Here is a 16,687-nt window from a genome sequence, read left to right on the forward strand (position 1 = left end):
ATGAATTCAGATGCTCTGCCAATAACACTCCAAAGACAGAATCTTGCAGGGATCAATGCAGCCACAAAATATGCGTATTTGAGTGAAATGTGGTGAACACTTAAAATCTATAAAGTCCTATTAAAATGAGATCTTGACCCCTGCTTGAGAACCAGAGCATTTCAGAATAAATTCAAACACAATCTGCACTTAGCTAGACAATTAGAGTGCATTTCTTTCAGTGTTTATCCAGCCTTTGGCCGTAGGTCATGCCATTTGTGGGTGGTAGAAGAATAGCAGTATCAGTTATTCATGAGGCCTTTCTGCACATACAATGTTTCCTGCCAGAGGACACAGGGAAACAACCACAGATGGAGAGACAACATGGTGGGGATACAATACAGTAACAGGAGGCTGCTGTGAGTTTGCCTTTTGGGGGTGTTGTGTGTGTTCACTTTACAAAGAAGGAAAAAAATGTTGCATTGTTACTCTCACCTAAACCACTTTACCACTTGTTCAAATGTTTTGATTTTTGGTATTTACCCATCAAGAACAAATAGACCTACGAAAAGACCAAAATCAACTGTGTCTGATCCAATTAACAAACACACTTTGTGTCTATTTTTGTCTGGAACCAACTGAAGCAGATAAATGAATCACATCAGTGGTCCACCATGCTTTTTGAATTGCCCTAATTTCAGGAAAGATTAAAATCCTGAAGAGGAAAGAAAGCCTTTTAAAAAAGACCAGTGGTTGGGTGGTTAGATCTGCTGCCTCACGGGGAAGGTTCCATGCAGTCTTTTTTTATTTTGGGGCAATGTTTGCCTTTACTGAACAGGAAAGCTGAAGAGAGACAGAAAATGTGGGGAGTGGAGAGTGGGGGAGGACCTGCAGCAAACGGTCAGTGCTGAGAGTCGATCCTTGGACCGCTAAGATGAAGACCATGGGGCGGTGTTGGCCTGGCGGCCTAAGTGTCCTACATATAGAGGTTATACTGCATGTCTTCTCCCTCTCTCTACTCCCCACATTTCCTGTCTCTCTTCAGATGTCCTGTCCAATAAAGGTGAAAAAGACCAAAAATATATCTTTTTAAAAAAAAAAAAAGGTGAGTCTCTCAAGGTCCGCACATGGGGCGCACGCCCAGACCGCTAGGCAAACAGCGCCCAAACATGCAGGGTCTTTCTATTTATAGCTCGAATGGTTAGTTCCCCCCATTTTTCTGGACCACACTATTGAAGATGCAGTTATCTATGGGGAGATGCAGAAACCAAAAAGTGCAAGAACTACAAGACAGGAAAATAATGTGGTGGTTAGGACTGCCTCCTCACAGCAAGATAGTTCAGAGGAGACTCAGCAGGGTCTTTTCCCTCTGGAGGACAGACCAAGATTGTTCAGGGTTAAAAATAACAAAAACCCATACAAGCAAGCCTTTCAAACACAAGAGTGTACTTAACTACGACCATCACAGGGAGCTGGGTTCAGGTGAGCTTCCCATCTAACCATTACTGTGTTGAGGCAAAATGCTCTGGAATGCTCGGACTGGATTATTGACCAGGCTTTAAAATTACTTGGTTAACTGGATGAAGCCAAACAAGCTCCAGAAAGGCTAATCTCTGTGCGTTTGTTAGCACTGCTGCCTCACAGACAGCTGGATCTGGATTAGGACCCCAGCTGGGGATATCTTGTATGAAGCCAGTGCTCCAGCTTCTTCACACTGGAGTGTAGCCAAACTTTTAAATAACCAAAATGTTGAAGTGAATACACCCAGACAAACAGAACCTCAGTGTGGTGGCTAGCACTGACTCCTCTCAGAAAGCAGGGTCCTGGTTCAAATCCTGCCTGGGCCCACTCATCGGTAGCCGGAGTGTCCTGGCTTCTTCCCACTTCAGTCTGGACAATGGCTTTGAATTACCATAACATACCGGATGGTAGACAAACCTGAAAAAGGGAACCCTGCCGACAGGCAGCCTTGGTGGTGGTGAGCACTGATGCCTCCTAATGAGCAGATTCTGGGATCAAACCCTGGTGGGGGGTGCACTCATGTAGAGCCAGGACATTTGGCTTCCTATCACTGCAGTCTAAACAATGTTTTTGAATCACCATAATGGGAAGGGAAGGACATATACCTGAAATGTAGCAATGACCAGCTGCACTGTGGTGTAGTGGTTAGGATGGCTGCTTCAATGTGAGAAGGGTTTGGATCTTCGCTGGTGAAAAGGGCCGAGGCAGGGAGCAAGAGAGAGAGGGAGGGAGGGAGAGAGAAAGAGAGAGAGAGAGAGAGAGAGAGAGAGAGAGAGAGAGAGAGAGAGAGAAGGAGGGAGGGAGGGAGAGAGAGAGGGAGAGAGAGAGAGTGAAGGAGGGAGAGAGAGAGAGAGAGAGAGGAGGGAGGGAGAGAAAACATGTTAACGCCACACAGAAATGCTCCTAACTGGCTGGGGGATGTCACTGCTCCAGATTAGTTAAGTTGTGTTATTTCATTCCCTCCTGTTTCTTGTCTTGTGTTTCCTGTTTTTATTTTGGTACTCACCCTTGTGTCTCATTCCAGGACTTTTCACTTCCTGCTCGTTTGATTACCTTAATGTGTTACACCTGTGTCTTGTTAATATCCCTGTTCCTTGTGTCTATTTAAGTTCAGTCTTCTGTGCCAGTTTGTCTCGTACCTTGTCATACCTTGTGTCAGTGGTCCAGCCTTGGTTTTCACTGCGTTTGCCCAACACTTTTGACCAGTTTTGTAAGTTTGACTTCACTTTTGTTTTGTGATTTGGATACCTTTGCCTGTGCTGCTTTTGACCTCTTGTGGCCTGAATAAACGGATTTGAACTTTGGAACTGTTGAGTTTTGCATTTGGGCCCAATGTTCTTTTTTTATTCATATTTATTTATTTATTTATTTATTTATTTATTTATTTATTTATTTATTTATTTATAACCTTTATTTAACCAGGAAATGCTCATTGAGATTAAAAATCTCTTTTCCAAGAGAGTCCTGGCCAAGATAGGCAGCAGCATAGTTACAAAGTTACAATAGACATAAACACAAATAGCAGACGCATACAACAGCTACACAACAAATACCTCCAGAAAAACAGCATGAGTTACATTTAAAGCCTCCAAGTCATTCTTGGTGCAGTGTCACAGGGAATTGAACCTGAAACTTTCTTCCTGGAAGGGCTTACCATTGACCACCATGGAGTCTTTTTTATCCATTCACAAACCATAAATTATTTTATAATACAAGAACTACAGAGCCTGTTAACTGACTAAAACCTGTTCCAATGCCAGAAAGGTTCAGAGCCTGCCTCTGCGATGGTGGTGGGGTCCAATGGAAACTCTTTCCATGGGATTTAGATCTCTGTGGACTTCAGCTTTGTTATGTTTGTATTTGAAGCAATGTGCAACAGATACAGAATATCATAGAAGTATCATCCTCATAAAAAATAAGCTTTCATCTAATCCTGATGAATGGTTTGTGTATTGTCCAGTTCAGCACTGATACCAGAACACACTGTGCTGCAGGTTTGTGCACTGACATTTGGTATAATGTTGACTCTTGTTAACATTAGACACAACATGGTTGATATGGAAACCTCTTGAATAGGGGAACACGGGTGGTTTTGACAAGGTAATCTATCTCTGTCTATTTAAAGAGAAGCTCTAAAGTGCAGCATGGTGAACTGTCTCTCCTCCAGTTGGATATGGAATAGGTTCATAACTGTAGAGAGATAAAGGGGGAAACCTGTCTACCTGTCTACCTGTCACCATGTCCAATAAACCTGATCGGTCTGTCAGTATTCATTGACAACATGGTCCTATCTTTGTCTCTCTTTCTCTGTCACTGCTTCTCCTACACTTTTCCCTCTTTCTCCCGAGCTGTCTGCTTCTCCCTGCCAAGGAGTCGCTGTGAATTAGAGCACTCAGCTCAGTGTCCAAGCACCCTCGGGTCATTTCAGCCAGTCCTCGCTCTGCCAACTGGTACAGCAGACATGCACTAGCAGCAGATTTTGTGCAGTCCAGAGTCCCAGTTTCCCAAATGCATCTCAGCCATGCAATCATCTTAAGTCCGCATGTAAGCAATTTAATACGGTTTGAATCATTTTGAAAGTGAATGATATGCCATCGTTTTAGTTTTTACTACAAGAAAACATCAGACAACACCTAAAAAGAGGTACTTGTTCAAAATGTTCAGCTCAATAAGATAAAATCTGACTGAACAACCACATAAAATAATCTTCTCTTGGCTTTTAGAGAGATGAAGACAATAAACATTACAGCTTGAGTCAAACTGAGGTATAAACAGGGAGCACACAAGTTAAAACAAACATCCATCTTATCACTGACCCACTGGATTGTCACATAAGGAAGCTTCCTTTGCTGAAAAAGTATCCTTGTGATCACTGTAATTAGGACATGAGTGGACAGGAAACTCTGGTGAACATTATACCCGTGGGTTTAGGTCAGCTTTATTTAGTAGGTCACATGCCCCTTAATCTCTCTTGTGCTTCAAGACAAAAGAAGCCACGCCACTGGATGCATCTGTGGGCATTTGTCAGTACAGACTCATGAACACAGTTTGTAGGGTAGACTTATCAAATTGGCAGCTTTTTAATAACGTCCTTGACGAGGGCTTTAAAACCTTTTTGAAACCTACTACAAGAGCTTTTAAGACTGCAACGGAAGAGACTGCATTATTAATGAATTGGGCAATTTGCTGAAGCCATATTTATCATTAAAAAACATTTTCTTAAAAACCATACTGTAAAAAATAAGCTTTCTTAAAGGTACAGCGTGTAGAAATTAAAATATTTAGCGATATCTAGCGATCAAAAGCTAGATTGAAATGCTCTTTTCCTCAGCGTGTGGTTCAGCACCAAAGTACTACTTTATTGAAACATTTTAACCTGATAAATAAAATAAATAATTTTTAAAAAATCATAAAATCACAGCAAAAATAAAAACTAGGCTTTGTATTTTTAAAACAATAAACACTAAATAAATAAAATACTTTTGACCACAGAATATATGAAGCCTAAAAGAAAATGTATTGATTAATATTTTGAAATATGAGTGGGGAGAGAACACTTAGCTAAGTGACCTCAGTTGCATATGCTGGATATTTACAGGAACAACATACAAGCTGAATAAAGATAAAGATGTTATGAAATGCAACATAAGGTGTGCTGGTTCATCATAAGTTAAAGCCCACGACCCATTTACAGAGTCAAAAGCCCACATTGCAGTGGTTACTAATTAGACTCCCAGCCACAACACTTTGCTGCATCTTTTATCATTTTATAATTAGATGTTATATTTGTGTACTTATACTTGTATATTTTTTTATATTTCTACATTTTTATTTATTTTAATCTTTTTTCATTTGTTGTTTTTATTCCCTTTTATTTGCCTTCCTCACATTTCTCTTTTATTGTCTTTTACATTCTTTTTTATTTGTAAAGCACTTTGTTTTGACTACCAGCCCTGTTTGAAAAGTTCTATATAAATACATATTATTATTATTATTATTGTTATTGTAATTTGTATTATTATTATTATTATTATTATTATTATTATTATTATTATTATTATTATTATTATTATTATTATTATTATTATTATTATCCCCCACTCTTTAATCCCCACATTACATGCCCGTCTTCCCCTGTCCTGTTGGATAAAGCCAAAATGTGCCAAAGATAGACTTCAACTCATGTACTGAAACATCAACCCGACATAAGTGAATTTATAATTAAATGTATGGCCACTTTGCTTTATTCAAATCAAGCCATTCAAAAAAGTGCATCAATTTAATGTGTAGAGAACCTTGAGTTCATTTTCACATCTCTTCCAGCACAACACACAGGATTTCAAAATAAAAAAAAAATCCTTCATCAAATTGCACAATCACACGAGGTACACACACACATACATGTGTATTCACTCACCATCAACTCCCACGAGCGGTGAACCAGTTTGCCATTTAGGGCTCATCCCCCCTCCTCCTTCTCTTTTCCCTCTCCTCTCCCGTCCTCACGCCTACTGAGCTCATCCCAGGTGCCTTCTTTGCCTGTTCAGCCACTCTGCCCACCCACGCCCTCACACTCTCAGTCCCAGCAAACAGCGGTGAGTGTTTTTCTTCCTCTCTTCTCTCTCTCTCTACTCCTACCCACTCCAAAACGGCTGTGAATCACTGGCTTACATGCTGAAGCACCAGCAGGGCTCTTGTTTTCCACATGCAGAGGGACCAACATCTCTCTTTTGCCTTGGTTTGTCAAGCACAGCCCGGTATGATGAGGGTTGACTTGCACATTGGCAACATGGCTGAGAAAGATACAGAGTTGTGTGACTGCTGGAAGGCTGACATGAGTTAATGCATGTGTGTATTTGTGTGTATTTGTGTGTATTTGTGTGTGAGTGTGTGCTGGCATGCATTTGTGCCAGGGGAACTCGGAGAACAAATTAATTGTTCTCTCATGGAAACGTTGTTTAGCACTTAGTGGAGTGATTCATGCGTCGACAATATCAGCCTGTGAGAGTGACAGGCAAGTCCTTGCTGTCTTTTCAGAGAACCGCTGCTCAATGATTCATGTCCCCCAATCTGTCAGACCATTGTTTGAGCTACAGTTACATTCAGACCTGACTTGTCTTTAATGTTTATCAAGTGTAAAAACTGTATTTGCTTCGGCTGAATGCAGCTGGACGGAAAACAGGTCCTCCATGTGGGATAAATGGTAGTCATTAACATACCTCACCTTATAATTTTCAGGAGGACATTGTTTGGATTAGTAGCATGTGAATTGCTGTGTGCACAGAAGTGTTTATCACATAGAATCTGGAGTCTGTGATGCAGACTTCATTTGTAGTCTAAGTTGTAGAGTCCACTGGTGTTTCATCAGGTTTTGATTGTGTAAAAAAAAAAGTCAGTGTCAATAACAAAAGAGCAGAATCAGAGGGGTATACTACGAAACGAGTTCAGCATATCTTAGACATGAATTTCAAACACTTGTGTTTGTGCTTAGGACTAGAGCCTTTGTATATATGGCGTGTGCTTAAACTGCTAGGCCAACCGTGCCCCTTTAAATATTCCATTTAACCTCAACCTTGCATGTGTAGTTGCCAGTCTGACAGTAAATAATGACTACATGGAAAACAAAGCTTTGTACTCTGGCTTTGTGACTGCTGGCTGCACAGGAGGCCTGAGACATACTGTATAACGTCACTTCTAGTGGCTGCATCATCATTTGACGATAACCAAGGGTCTCCTAGATTGAATTAACCGCTGAAATCTTCAATAGGGCCATGACATACATATACTTTTTCTTCTAGATAAAAATATCTTCCTCTATTAAGATGTTAAAGTGCCCATTGTAAATTGTGCAGAGGCTGTAGTCCTCAAGGCTAGGGTTCCATTCAAACCTGTGGGCCTTTACTTCTCTCCCTGTTTCCTACTCCATCCACTGTCCTTTCCTCAGAATAAAGGCATAAATAAATGTAAAAATACAGTGCTCATTGTAATTATTCTGTGCCTAAGGGGACATCCTGAAACAACTTATTATGCATGACCTATAGTTTTGAAAACCAAAAGATTCATACTTGCTTTTCCATTTGAACAATCTCACATTAGTGTGGTCTTGATCAGAAATATTCTGCACTTTTGCTTGAAAAACTTGTGAAATGATCAACTGATTAATTAGTTAATCAATCAAGCGCTATTGTCTTTAATAAAGTAAGTAAACAAGTAGTTGCAGCTATTAGCCTTGCTGCACCCTTGAATCTTATTTTCCTTCAAAGATGAAAATATAAGCTTGATTTTTTGCCTCTCTGGGGTAAACTTTGCCCTTCATACAGGTTATTACCATAATAAAGGAGCACTGTTTTGATTCGCATGAGGACATGCATGTGACATGGATTTTCAGCATTTAACTGAGTGGAAAACAACTAATGCAGGAAACAATCACTGCACTCTATTCCATCTGTTTGCAACGATGTGAAGCGTATTTTTCTTTGGCCTTTTCACCGTAAAGTGGACTTGAGCGTAAGCTAGACTAAAGGATTCATACAAACAGGCCATACACAGTCGGCAAGTTTCAGTTACACGGGTGAAACCACTTGGCAATGTGGGATCATTTCACCCACTGACAACTGTGATTGTCTGGAATCCGATCTGCCAAGAAACGCTTCACACAGATGGCGAAAGAGAGAACACGGAGGATGGATGATGGAGCTTCATTTCACCCTCTCCTCTTACAGGCCTCGGCATAATCACGCTCTAAATATTTCTTTAGTGGGTTGATGTGTTCTTGCCGACATGTTTGTGGGCCTACATTAGTGTGAGTGCATCTTGAGGGTGTGAGTATACAAGTGTGTGTGTCTGACAGCGACTCATGCAGCCTGCGGAAGCTACATAAGCATTGTGAGGACTCTGCGGGGAGCTCTGTTCCCTTTGTGTGTGCCAGGAGCAGCTTTCCACCCACGGTGGGCAGGCAGGCAGGCAGGCAGGCAGGCAGGCAGGCAGGCAGGCAGGCAGACTCGGTTGGCAGGCAGGCAGGCAGACTCGGTTGGTTGGCTGCTAGTTTGGCATTCACTGGATGACTTGGGTAGAAAGCAGGGACGGCACACAGCCATTCATGGTCACATTATGCACATTGGGAACAGGAAAGCTGTGCGGGTTTGGTGATATTCTCCAATGAATGCCTCCCTCTCTCTCTGTCTGTAGAAACAAAAGAAAGGATGTGTTAATTGGGCTTCAGAACAAAACAAGAACTGAATTTCTCGTTGTGAACAAATGCTTAACACTGTGAATATATTTAGGCCTACCAGTTCAGTGTTATGAAGAACGTACTTCAGATCATTCAACACTTGCCAGACTCAACATGTGGCTGATTCACTCCCTCTTGTTTTTGCCTCCAATCTGGAGATTTAAGTAGGATGTGGTGCAACAACAAAAAATACAACCTCCACTAAGACTGAGTCAGAATTCTGACTTTAATATCAGAATTCAGACTTTTTTCTCAGAATAATAATAATTAAACCTAATTGACCTAAAAAAAAAGTATTTCTCTGGTGGCCCGAATCATCTTCCGTAAAAAACAACACCTGATGGTCTGATGGGGATCCGAACGGACCTCAACCGACTTCCATACATTGAGCAGACAGGTGGGGTCGCCATATTGCCAAGGTTCAACTTGGCGTGCTTGAAACCATGAGAGAGGCAAACATTTCAACAAGTAGTTTCATTTATTTAGGCAACTACAAAACTCTGTTTCTACAACCTTAGTATCAGTAACTTATAAGCGCACAGGGTTTGTGCGCTTATAAGGACGACTTATTGATCCGAACACATTCAAAGATGCTGGCTCGTGAGGATTATTTATTTTTTCAACCTTTATTTTACCAAGTAAGTCAATTGAGAACCAATTTTCATTTACAATAACGACAGGGCCGAAAAGGCAACACAGGTGGCATGACAATAAATAACAACAAAACAAAAAAACAGAGAGGACATACAGAGGAACCTAGAAACAGAACATGATGATACATGTGATACATTTGCAAACGCATGTGCGTAAATATATCCAAAAGTTAAAAATACATTTCACATTTTTTTTAATTGACTTGGCTCAAATGACGTCTGTTTATCTGTTTTATTTTTTTGTTTTTGTACCTCACGCTCTTTCGTTCTCCAGCTGACACACCTCCCACCTGCTCTCTGTCTCTCTCTCTCTCCTCTCTCTCTCTCACACTCCCTCTCTCTCTCTCTCTCTCTCTCTCTCTCTCTCTCTCTCTCTCTCTCTCTAACTCCCTCTCTCTCTCTCTCTCTCTCTCTCTCTCTCTCTCTCTCTCTCTCTCTCTCTCTCTCTCTCTCTCTAACTCCCTCTCTCTCTCTCCTCTCTCTCTCTCTGTGTTCTGTCTCTCTCACTCACTTCCCTCACACTTATCACTCAGCTACCCAAGATGGCGGCAGCCCCATCCATCCAGCCGCCGAGCGTTCACTCTTCTCTAGCCGGGGAAAGCGCACTTTCTCCGGGGATGGACAGTCCCGAGAGTCGGCAGCAGCCGGAGGATGAGGAAGCGGCGGCGGCAGCAGCTGCGGCAGCGGGAGCGCAGTCCTCCGACTCGGGGATTAGTCTCCGGGACCTGCCGGACCTGGAGCCGGAGGAGATCGAGAAGAGGCTGGCAAAAACTCGGCAGGAGCTGAGCAACAGGAGGAAAATCCTCATCAAGAACCTGCCGCCGGACACCACTAACCAGGTACAGCTGGGAGTCCACAGAGGACGCACTGAAGGGAGAGTTGCCTGGGTCACTTAGTTTGCAGGTTTCTTGTTTGTTGGTGGTGCTCAGGAGTTGAGCTTGCGCTTTTCTTATTTTTATAAATATATTTTTTATTGATCATTTCCTTATTAGAAAACATACAGGACAGTCAAACATTACTAATTTACAGATAAAAATAAACAAATTACAACACTATTTCTGAAAAAATAAACAGAAAGACAACCCAACAATAATTAAGTTATTCAATCAAAACTTCACTTTAGGTGATAGGCTCTAACAGTGGCAGCAGATTAAGAGTTTTATGATGGGTATGACTTCTCTAGATTTACTTTCAGCTTAGTGGGGTATCAAGCTTGTCTCTAATGTACTCTATAACAGGTTTCCATGTTATCTCAAACTTATCAGTTGCGCTTTTCAATATGTTTTTCTTGTATATGTCAAAATTACACTGCTAATTCTCCATAGACAGTATTTACCTCCCATAAAGGAGTATATTTAAATAAATAACATAACACATACTTTCCCAGCTGTATTGACTCCTTTAAAGGCTAAATGAAATAATTAGAGCAGCTAACCAACTTTACCTAGTTGAATTAAAGTTGTCTATTTTGTTATTTAATTTTTTATGCAGAACAAAATTGTAACATGTTTTGCGGCTAGTCAAAGTAACAAAGCATTTCACTGAACGTAAAGAGATACATAAAAAAGGTATAAGACAGTTGTCTAAACATTCTTATAAAATTAGGTGATAATAGTGGTGGGAGAAATAAATATATAGTAAAAGAAAATTCAAACTTTGGTAATCTCATTATGAATGAAAGTAGTGTGCCGGGATAAACAAATAGGGTCGGTGTCGTATACATCTATATACATGTATATACCCTCACCTACATGAAAACATTTCAAAACATATACCTGCACATGTACAAACCCACGTACCCATTCAGGCAAACCGTTAAATCAGTGAAGAATGTAAATAAGCTTAAAGTAAACAAGTACCCAGTCTTACAGATTAAAGTTGTCTCTCTTCTAGACTATCTGGTTTTACTCTTTGATTTTCTAAATGATAGATGTAAACAAAACTTAATAAGAAAATATCAGCACAATCATTACTCTAAATCCTTTTTAAATGCCACCATGTACTTCAAAACAGTGTGACATTTTAGTGAATAATTAGATTTATAAATGGGTCCTCTCAAGCTGTCACAGGTTTAAAGTCTTCCCTTGCAACAGATTCTGCAGATTAAGTTCATTTACTTCTTCAATTGGAACCATCGATCATATCTGAGGTCAACAGTATCAGTATATCAGTGACAAAGTAACACTCAAACTTATATGGGATAATGTTCTTACCTAACCGCTGCTTTACTGGATATCATATAGCGGTGCATTCACATGCACATTTAGTTTTTGCAACAGCCAGATAGCTTCTATTGTGATTCAGGCTTTTTTTATCCTTAATGTAATTTTTGCTGCCTGAATTTTAAAGTACATCATGAACAGTAACCACCAGCATTGGAATGAGCTCATTTTAAAACCTAAATCAAATTGTACACAAAGTTTTTTCAAAACATTGTTTAAATAGTTCAAACCTGAGTTAAAGCTACTCATCTATCACAGATGGTTATATTTTCAACTCGTGTAGAGCAGACCAGTTGGTTTATCTTTGGTATTTATTGAAGATGAGAACTTTGTCCGTATGTTTCTCGTCAAAGACCGCAGAGTGTCGTCACTGTTTATATCTTTAAGAACTCTTTGGTCTCCCCCACTGAGCGTCATTCATCCCTCCAGTCAGTATGCAAGCCTTCATGAGGCAGCTTGTGTCAGTGAAGCTGATGGTGTGTCCCTTCAGGGATGTGGCACCAAACACTCCTAGAAAGAGGCACACTGCCAGGAAGAACCAGCGCTCTGCCTGGAGTTTGTGTGTGTTTGTGAGAGGAGAAAGGGAGAGGAAAATAGAGTGTGACTGCATGGTGTGTGTGAGAAATGAGAAACCGAGGAGACAGAGTGAGGAAGAGTCACAGGTGAAGCAGCCGAGATGGCATGTCTCTCTCTGTGAATGTCTCTGTCTCAGTTAGGAGTACAGTGTGTTTACTGAGCCTGAACACAGCAGAGCCACATGAATTCATCCATTTCAAGGAACAGTTCAGACAGTTACACTTTTAAACTGACATAAGCTCTGACTGCATTTGTATTGTGTAGATGCGTCTTGGCGATCTGGGAGAATGTCAGGAGGAAACCCTAAAACCTTAAATTCATTACAGCACTGGAAAACATTCTAACCACTAAGGAATATACACATTGCTGTGCTTAGCTAACACCTTCTCTTCTAAATATGCTTTTTTAATGCTTAAATTGATGCATTGTTCTTTTTAAAAGGATCAAGAAGTCTGTAGTCTGAGTTTTCATACATTAAAAAAAAAAGTTTTAAACTCCTCATTGCTGAACATAAAGTCATTACGGGCTCTCAGATATGTTAAATCTCTTGAGTTTTTGCAGTCTGAGCAGCATCGACCAATCACGGATCAGCAGGCTTGGGCGAGAAAAGCAGTCCATATAAGGAGCAAAGCAGGCGTAACGCAATCAGTTATCATGACATCTCGGCTCCCATTGGAGGTCATCTCACAACAGTTTATTTATTCATTCTTCTATTTATCTCTATAAAAATATATCTGCATCCAAAATCTGCATCCAAAATCTGCTAACAATCCAACCTAGATCAAAAATGTATCTTGAGCAAATGACCTCCCTGGTGCTATATCGATAAGGCAAATCAGTCCTTAGATTCCCCGACTACCTGGAGTGCATCAGAAACTACCGATCCTACCTCCAATTAAAAAACAAGTATTTTAAAAGTGTTCTCCTTTACATGGTGATAGACATGACAAAGCTTAAGAGCAGTTAATTGAAAGTCAATTACAAGAAAAACTGTTTTTTTTAAAGTTCATACTGCTGAAAAAAGCCAGAGTGAAGCCTCTGTATAATTTACTATCTCCTGTTTTACTGAGACCTACCAGAAACAGATGAACAGGCACTACTCAAGGATATGTTAAGAACCAAGGAAGCTCAGTGTTTACCTTATGCAGACATGCAGACATGTGTGTGTGGGTTGGGTTGGGGGGGTTGCAGTTGCTCCTCAAGTTGCTTACTGACAGCGAACAATGCAGCTTATGGGAAAGTAAGTCTTGGCTGGAAGTCGTTTAAACACTTACTGCTGGCTACACAGAAATTACAGTACCATACAATAAACTAAAAAATCAGTAAATGTTAAAAAGTTATCAAGATAAATAACATATGAAAAGTAATTTCACTCTCTATTCCACATCACTTGTACTATCTCAGTTTCTCTTTCAGTTGTGCATGAGGGTTTTGAATTCCAAAGCTCCGGCTGGCTGATCCTGGAAAGGAATCTAGCCATATTCATAAAGCTGGTGTTGACATAACACTATCTTAATATCATAAGCTTATACATTTATGACGAAAGGAAAATCCTTGTCACTGTCTTATATAACCTGTCTGATGGATCTGACCAAGCCCAGCAGACTCAGTCTTCCATTCCCCTCATACCCGCTTCCCCATTAGTGAACACTGCAACGCAGAGCGGATACACGTCTGTGTGTAAGTGTGAGAGAGTCCATGGTGCACTGTATCAGATATATGGCCCTGCTGACAGCCCTCATCTCAGAGAGGAGAGGAGCGGGGGGATGGGAACAACAGGAAGGAGAGATGGAAAGATGGAAAGATGGAAGAGTTGGGTGAGAGAGGAAGAGTAGAAGAAGGGGTGAAAAGAGGAAAGAAGTTATTTTTCCAATCCAGTTTATGCTTCAATAGTCTGAAACGCTTTATTTTACTGAATAATAATCCATTTTTTAATCTGCTTATCCAACCCAGTACGACCAGACCCAACCCAAACCCTGTTGTATGTACCTGAAGTACATGAAAACTCACAGATTTGAGATCTACAATCCTCTTTTGTTGGCTGTTGTTTCAGGTAAAATTGCTTTAAAAAAAATGGAAACTGGCTATTATTACCAATTCCTTAATGGCTCGAGCCCTAGTTTTGACTTTACGTCCACTACGCTCTCCAGACTTCACATGGGATTTCACCAGATTAAGTGATGTCAAATTCAATCCAAGCACGTTCTTAGCAGACATATTTTCAAATGCACAAGAGAGAAAAATAGATGCATTGTGTTTGTATGTGTGTGTAAAAGTGTGTGTGCATGAGGAGGAGGATTCTTTCAAGGGACTTCTTCTAGGTTCTTGAATTATTCAGTTTTTTCAGGAATACACAACACTGAAGCAAGAAGCTTCTTTCTGCCATCAGGCAATCTCTCTCTCTCTCTTTCTCTCTCTCTCTCTCTCTCTCTCTATGTTTGTGTGTGAATCCGTACAGGTAGACTCTAATACATGTAAATGTCACAAAACAGCGTGTGCCTGAGCCGTTCTCCTTCCACCCACTTCCTCCCCTCGCCTTACATGCTGAGATACCAGTGTGTGTTTTTCTGTGCGTGTTTGTGTGTGAATGGTTGTGTTTGTGTCGCCGTGTGTGTGTTTATGTCAGGAGCAGATGTTCATCAAATCTGCCCCTCCTGTTGGTGGGAAGGCTTCATCACCTTCATCACTTATGAGCCTGCGTGCAGACACGTTGTTGTGATTTAGCAGTTTACTGTTGCACTGGTCGACTGGAGGTAGTGCAGATGTTTGTGCCACAGTTCTCCTGCAGGCGTTAAAGATCCACCTGCAACCAGGACAAACCAATATCCTTATAGTCCATTATGTCCTTTGATATAGCAATTGGTGAAGCGTTTGCATCACTTAATCTTAGAGGTGAAATGAGGAACATGGCTTTTAACATTAACAGGCAGTTGAAGGAAGAAGGGAGGAGTTGATGTCTTTAAAATATGTGAAATGTGGTTCAATAGAATATGAAAAGGGCATATTTTCAGTATTAAGTGATATATATTGTGGTACAGCGAATGTATGCCAAATCACATATAAAGCAGCTTGACTGACTTCCCTTTTTAAAGCTGTTCACTACGTTGCACTGAATTCCGATTCACAATAGACTCGCTTTAGAGTGGTTAAAAGCATTCTATGAACTGCACTGATTGATGGACAAGTTATGATTGGTTAAATGGCCTCAGAGTAAACTGGAGCTGCGATGACTGGATAAAAGGTTTTTAAATGACCTAGAAAGAAAGTGAAAAGCATTGACTAGACAAGGAAGGAGGGAAGTCTGTAGGCTAATTGGATCAAAGGTTAAGGAGAAATAATGAGTGTGTGTGTGTGTGTGTGGAGTGCTTAGGCAAATGGCCTTCTCTGCTGAACTACCTCTATATATTTTCATTCAAAAGAGATGTTTCATCTTCAATTAAAAAAATATCTCCACTCTGTCCTGGTATTCCTGATTCTCCTGACTTTCTCTTAGTGGTCTAAAGCTGCATTACCACACAAAGTATCCAGGGCCAAGAACTACTTTTCAAGGTTCCCTCAGCCCAATGTTGTCACTGCTCCCACCAAGGTGACGTCTCATTGGGTTCAGGCTTATACTTCAGCTAGCTGAGAAAGATTTGGCTGGGAATAGTGGTTCAAAACGGTGATATGTAGTGATACAAGTCCCATCTTAAAGTCCCTGTACTTTCAGACATACATCTCCCCTTTCTGAGCAACCTTTTTGAAATTAAGATAAGTTCTTGGGGCTCTATTTAGACTATGGTCCCCCACGGTGCCTGGGGCGCCCGTGGCCTAGCAGTCTAAGCGCGCCCCATATACAGAGGCTATAATCCTCATCCCAGAGGTTGCTGGTTTGACTCCCGGCCGTGACCATTTGCTGCATGTCTCCCCCCACTCTGTACCCCCCCTGTTCCTTTCTATCTTCAGCTGTCCTATCAAATAAAGGTGAAAAGCCCCAAAATCTAGCTTTAAAAGACTATAGTCCCTGAAGTGGAAACCCATTAAGTAAACCTTCTTAAATCCCTGGTCCCAATCAAAAGTTCCTGTATTAGAAACACAGCTCCGAACTCTGATCACAAACAGAACAAACATTCCCCTTGTTATCGCCTCAAGCAGAATAAACAGGATAGATTAAACCTTTTCATAAACCAATCAAAACCATTGTACCATGTGAGCAATTTATACTGATCACCTTCTTACTGCATTTCTTTGAGTATGCGCTCAATCTTGAGGCAGATATATGGGGATCTATGTTGTTGGGAGCATACAGTGTTGTAAGCTGTTGCTTGGTGAAGAGCAACACAACACCTGACAGGCTCGCACTCAACAGAGGATAGATCAATCGTCAGGGAGCTGATCAACACGAGCCAAAAGACCTACGATTGAATGGATGAATGGCTTGGTGCTGAAAGGAAGTCCTTGAAGAAGACAAACATGATGGAGTCATTACTTTGCGCATGTCACACCGCTGTTCCAATTATATGCTT

General features: G+C 40.9%; 1 protein-coding gene across 1 annotated transcript in view; it reads left to right on the forward strand.

The window, feature by feature from the left end:
* Nucleotides 1-9,870: 9,870 nt before the first annotated feature.
* raver2 (ribonucleoprotein, PTB-binding 2) overlaps nucleotides 9,871-16,687 on the forward strand; it is a 126,548-nt gene continuing 119,731 nt past the window's right edge. The window contains exon 1 of the mRNA XM_034709478.1: nucleotides 9,871-10,223. Within this exon, the coding sequence (XP_034565369.1) occupies nucleotides 9,927-10,223 (297 nt within the window). The 5' untranslated portion in view covers nucleotides 9,871-9,926. The remainder of the gene's footprint in view (nucleotides 10,224-16,687) is intronic.

This window comes from Notolabrus celidotus, chromosome 2 (assembly GCF_009762535.1).
Source record: "Notolabrus celidotus isolate fNotCel1 chromosome 2, fNotCel1.pri, whole genome shotgun sequence".
NCBI lineage: Eukaryota > Metazoa > Chordata > Actinopteri > Labriformes > Labridae > Notolabrus > Notolabrus celidotus.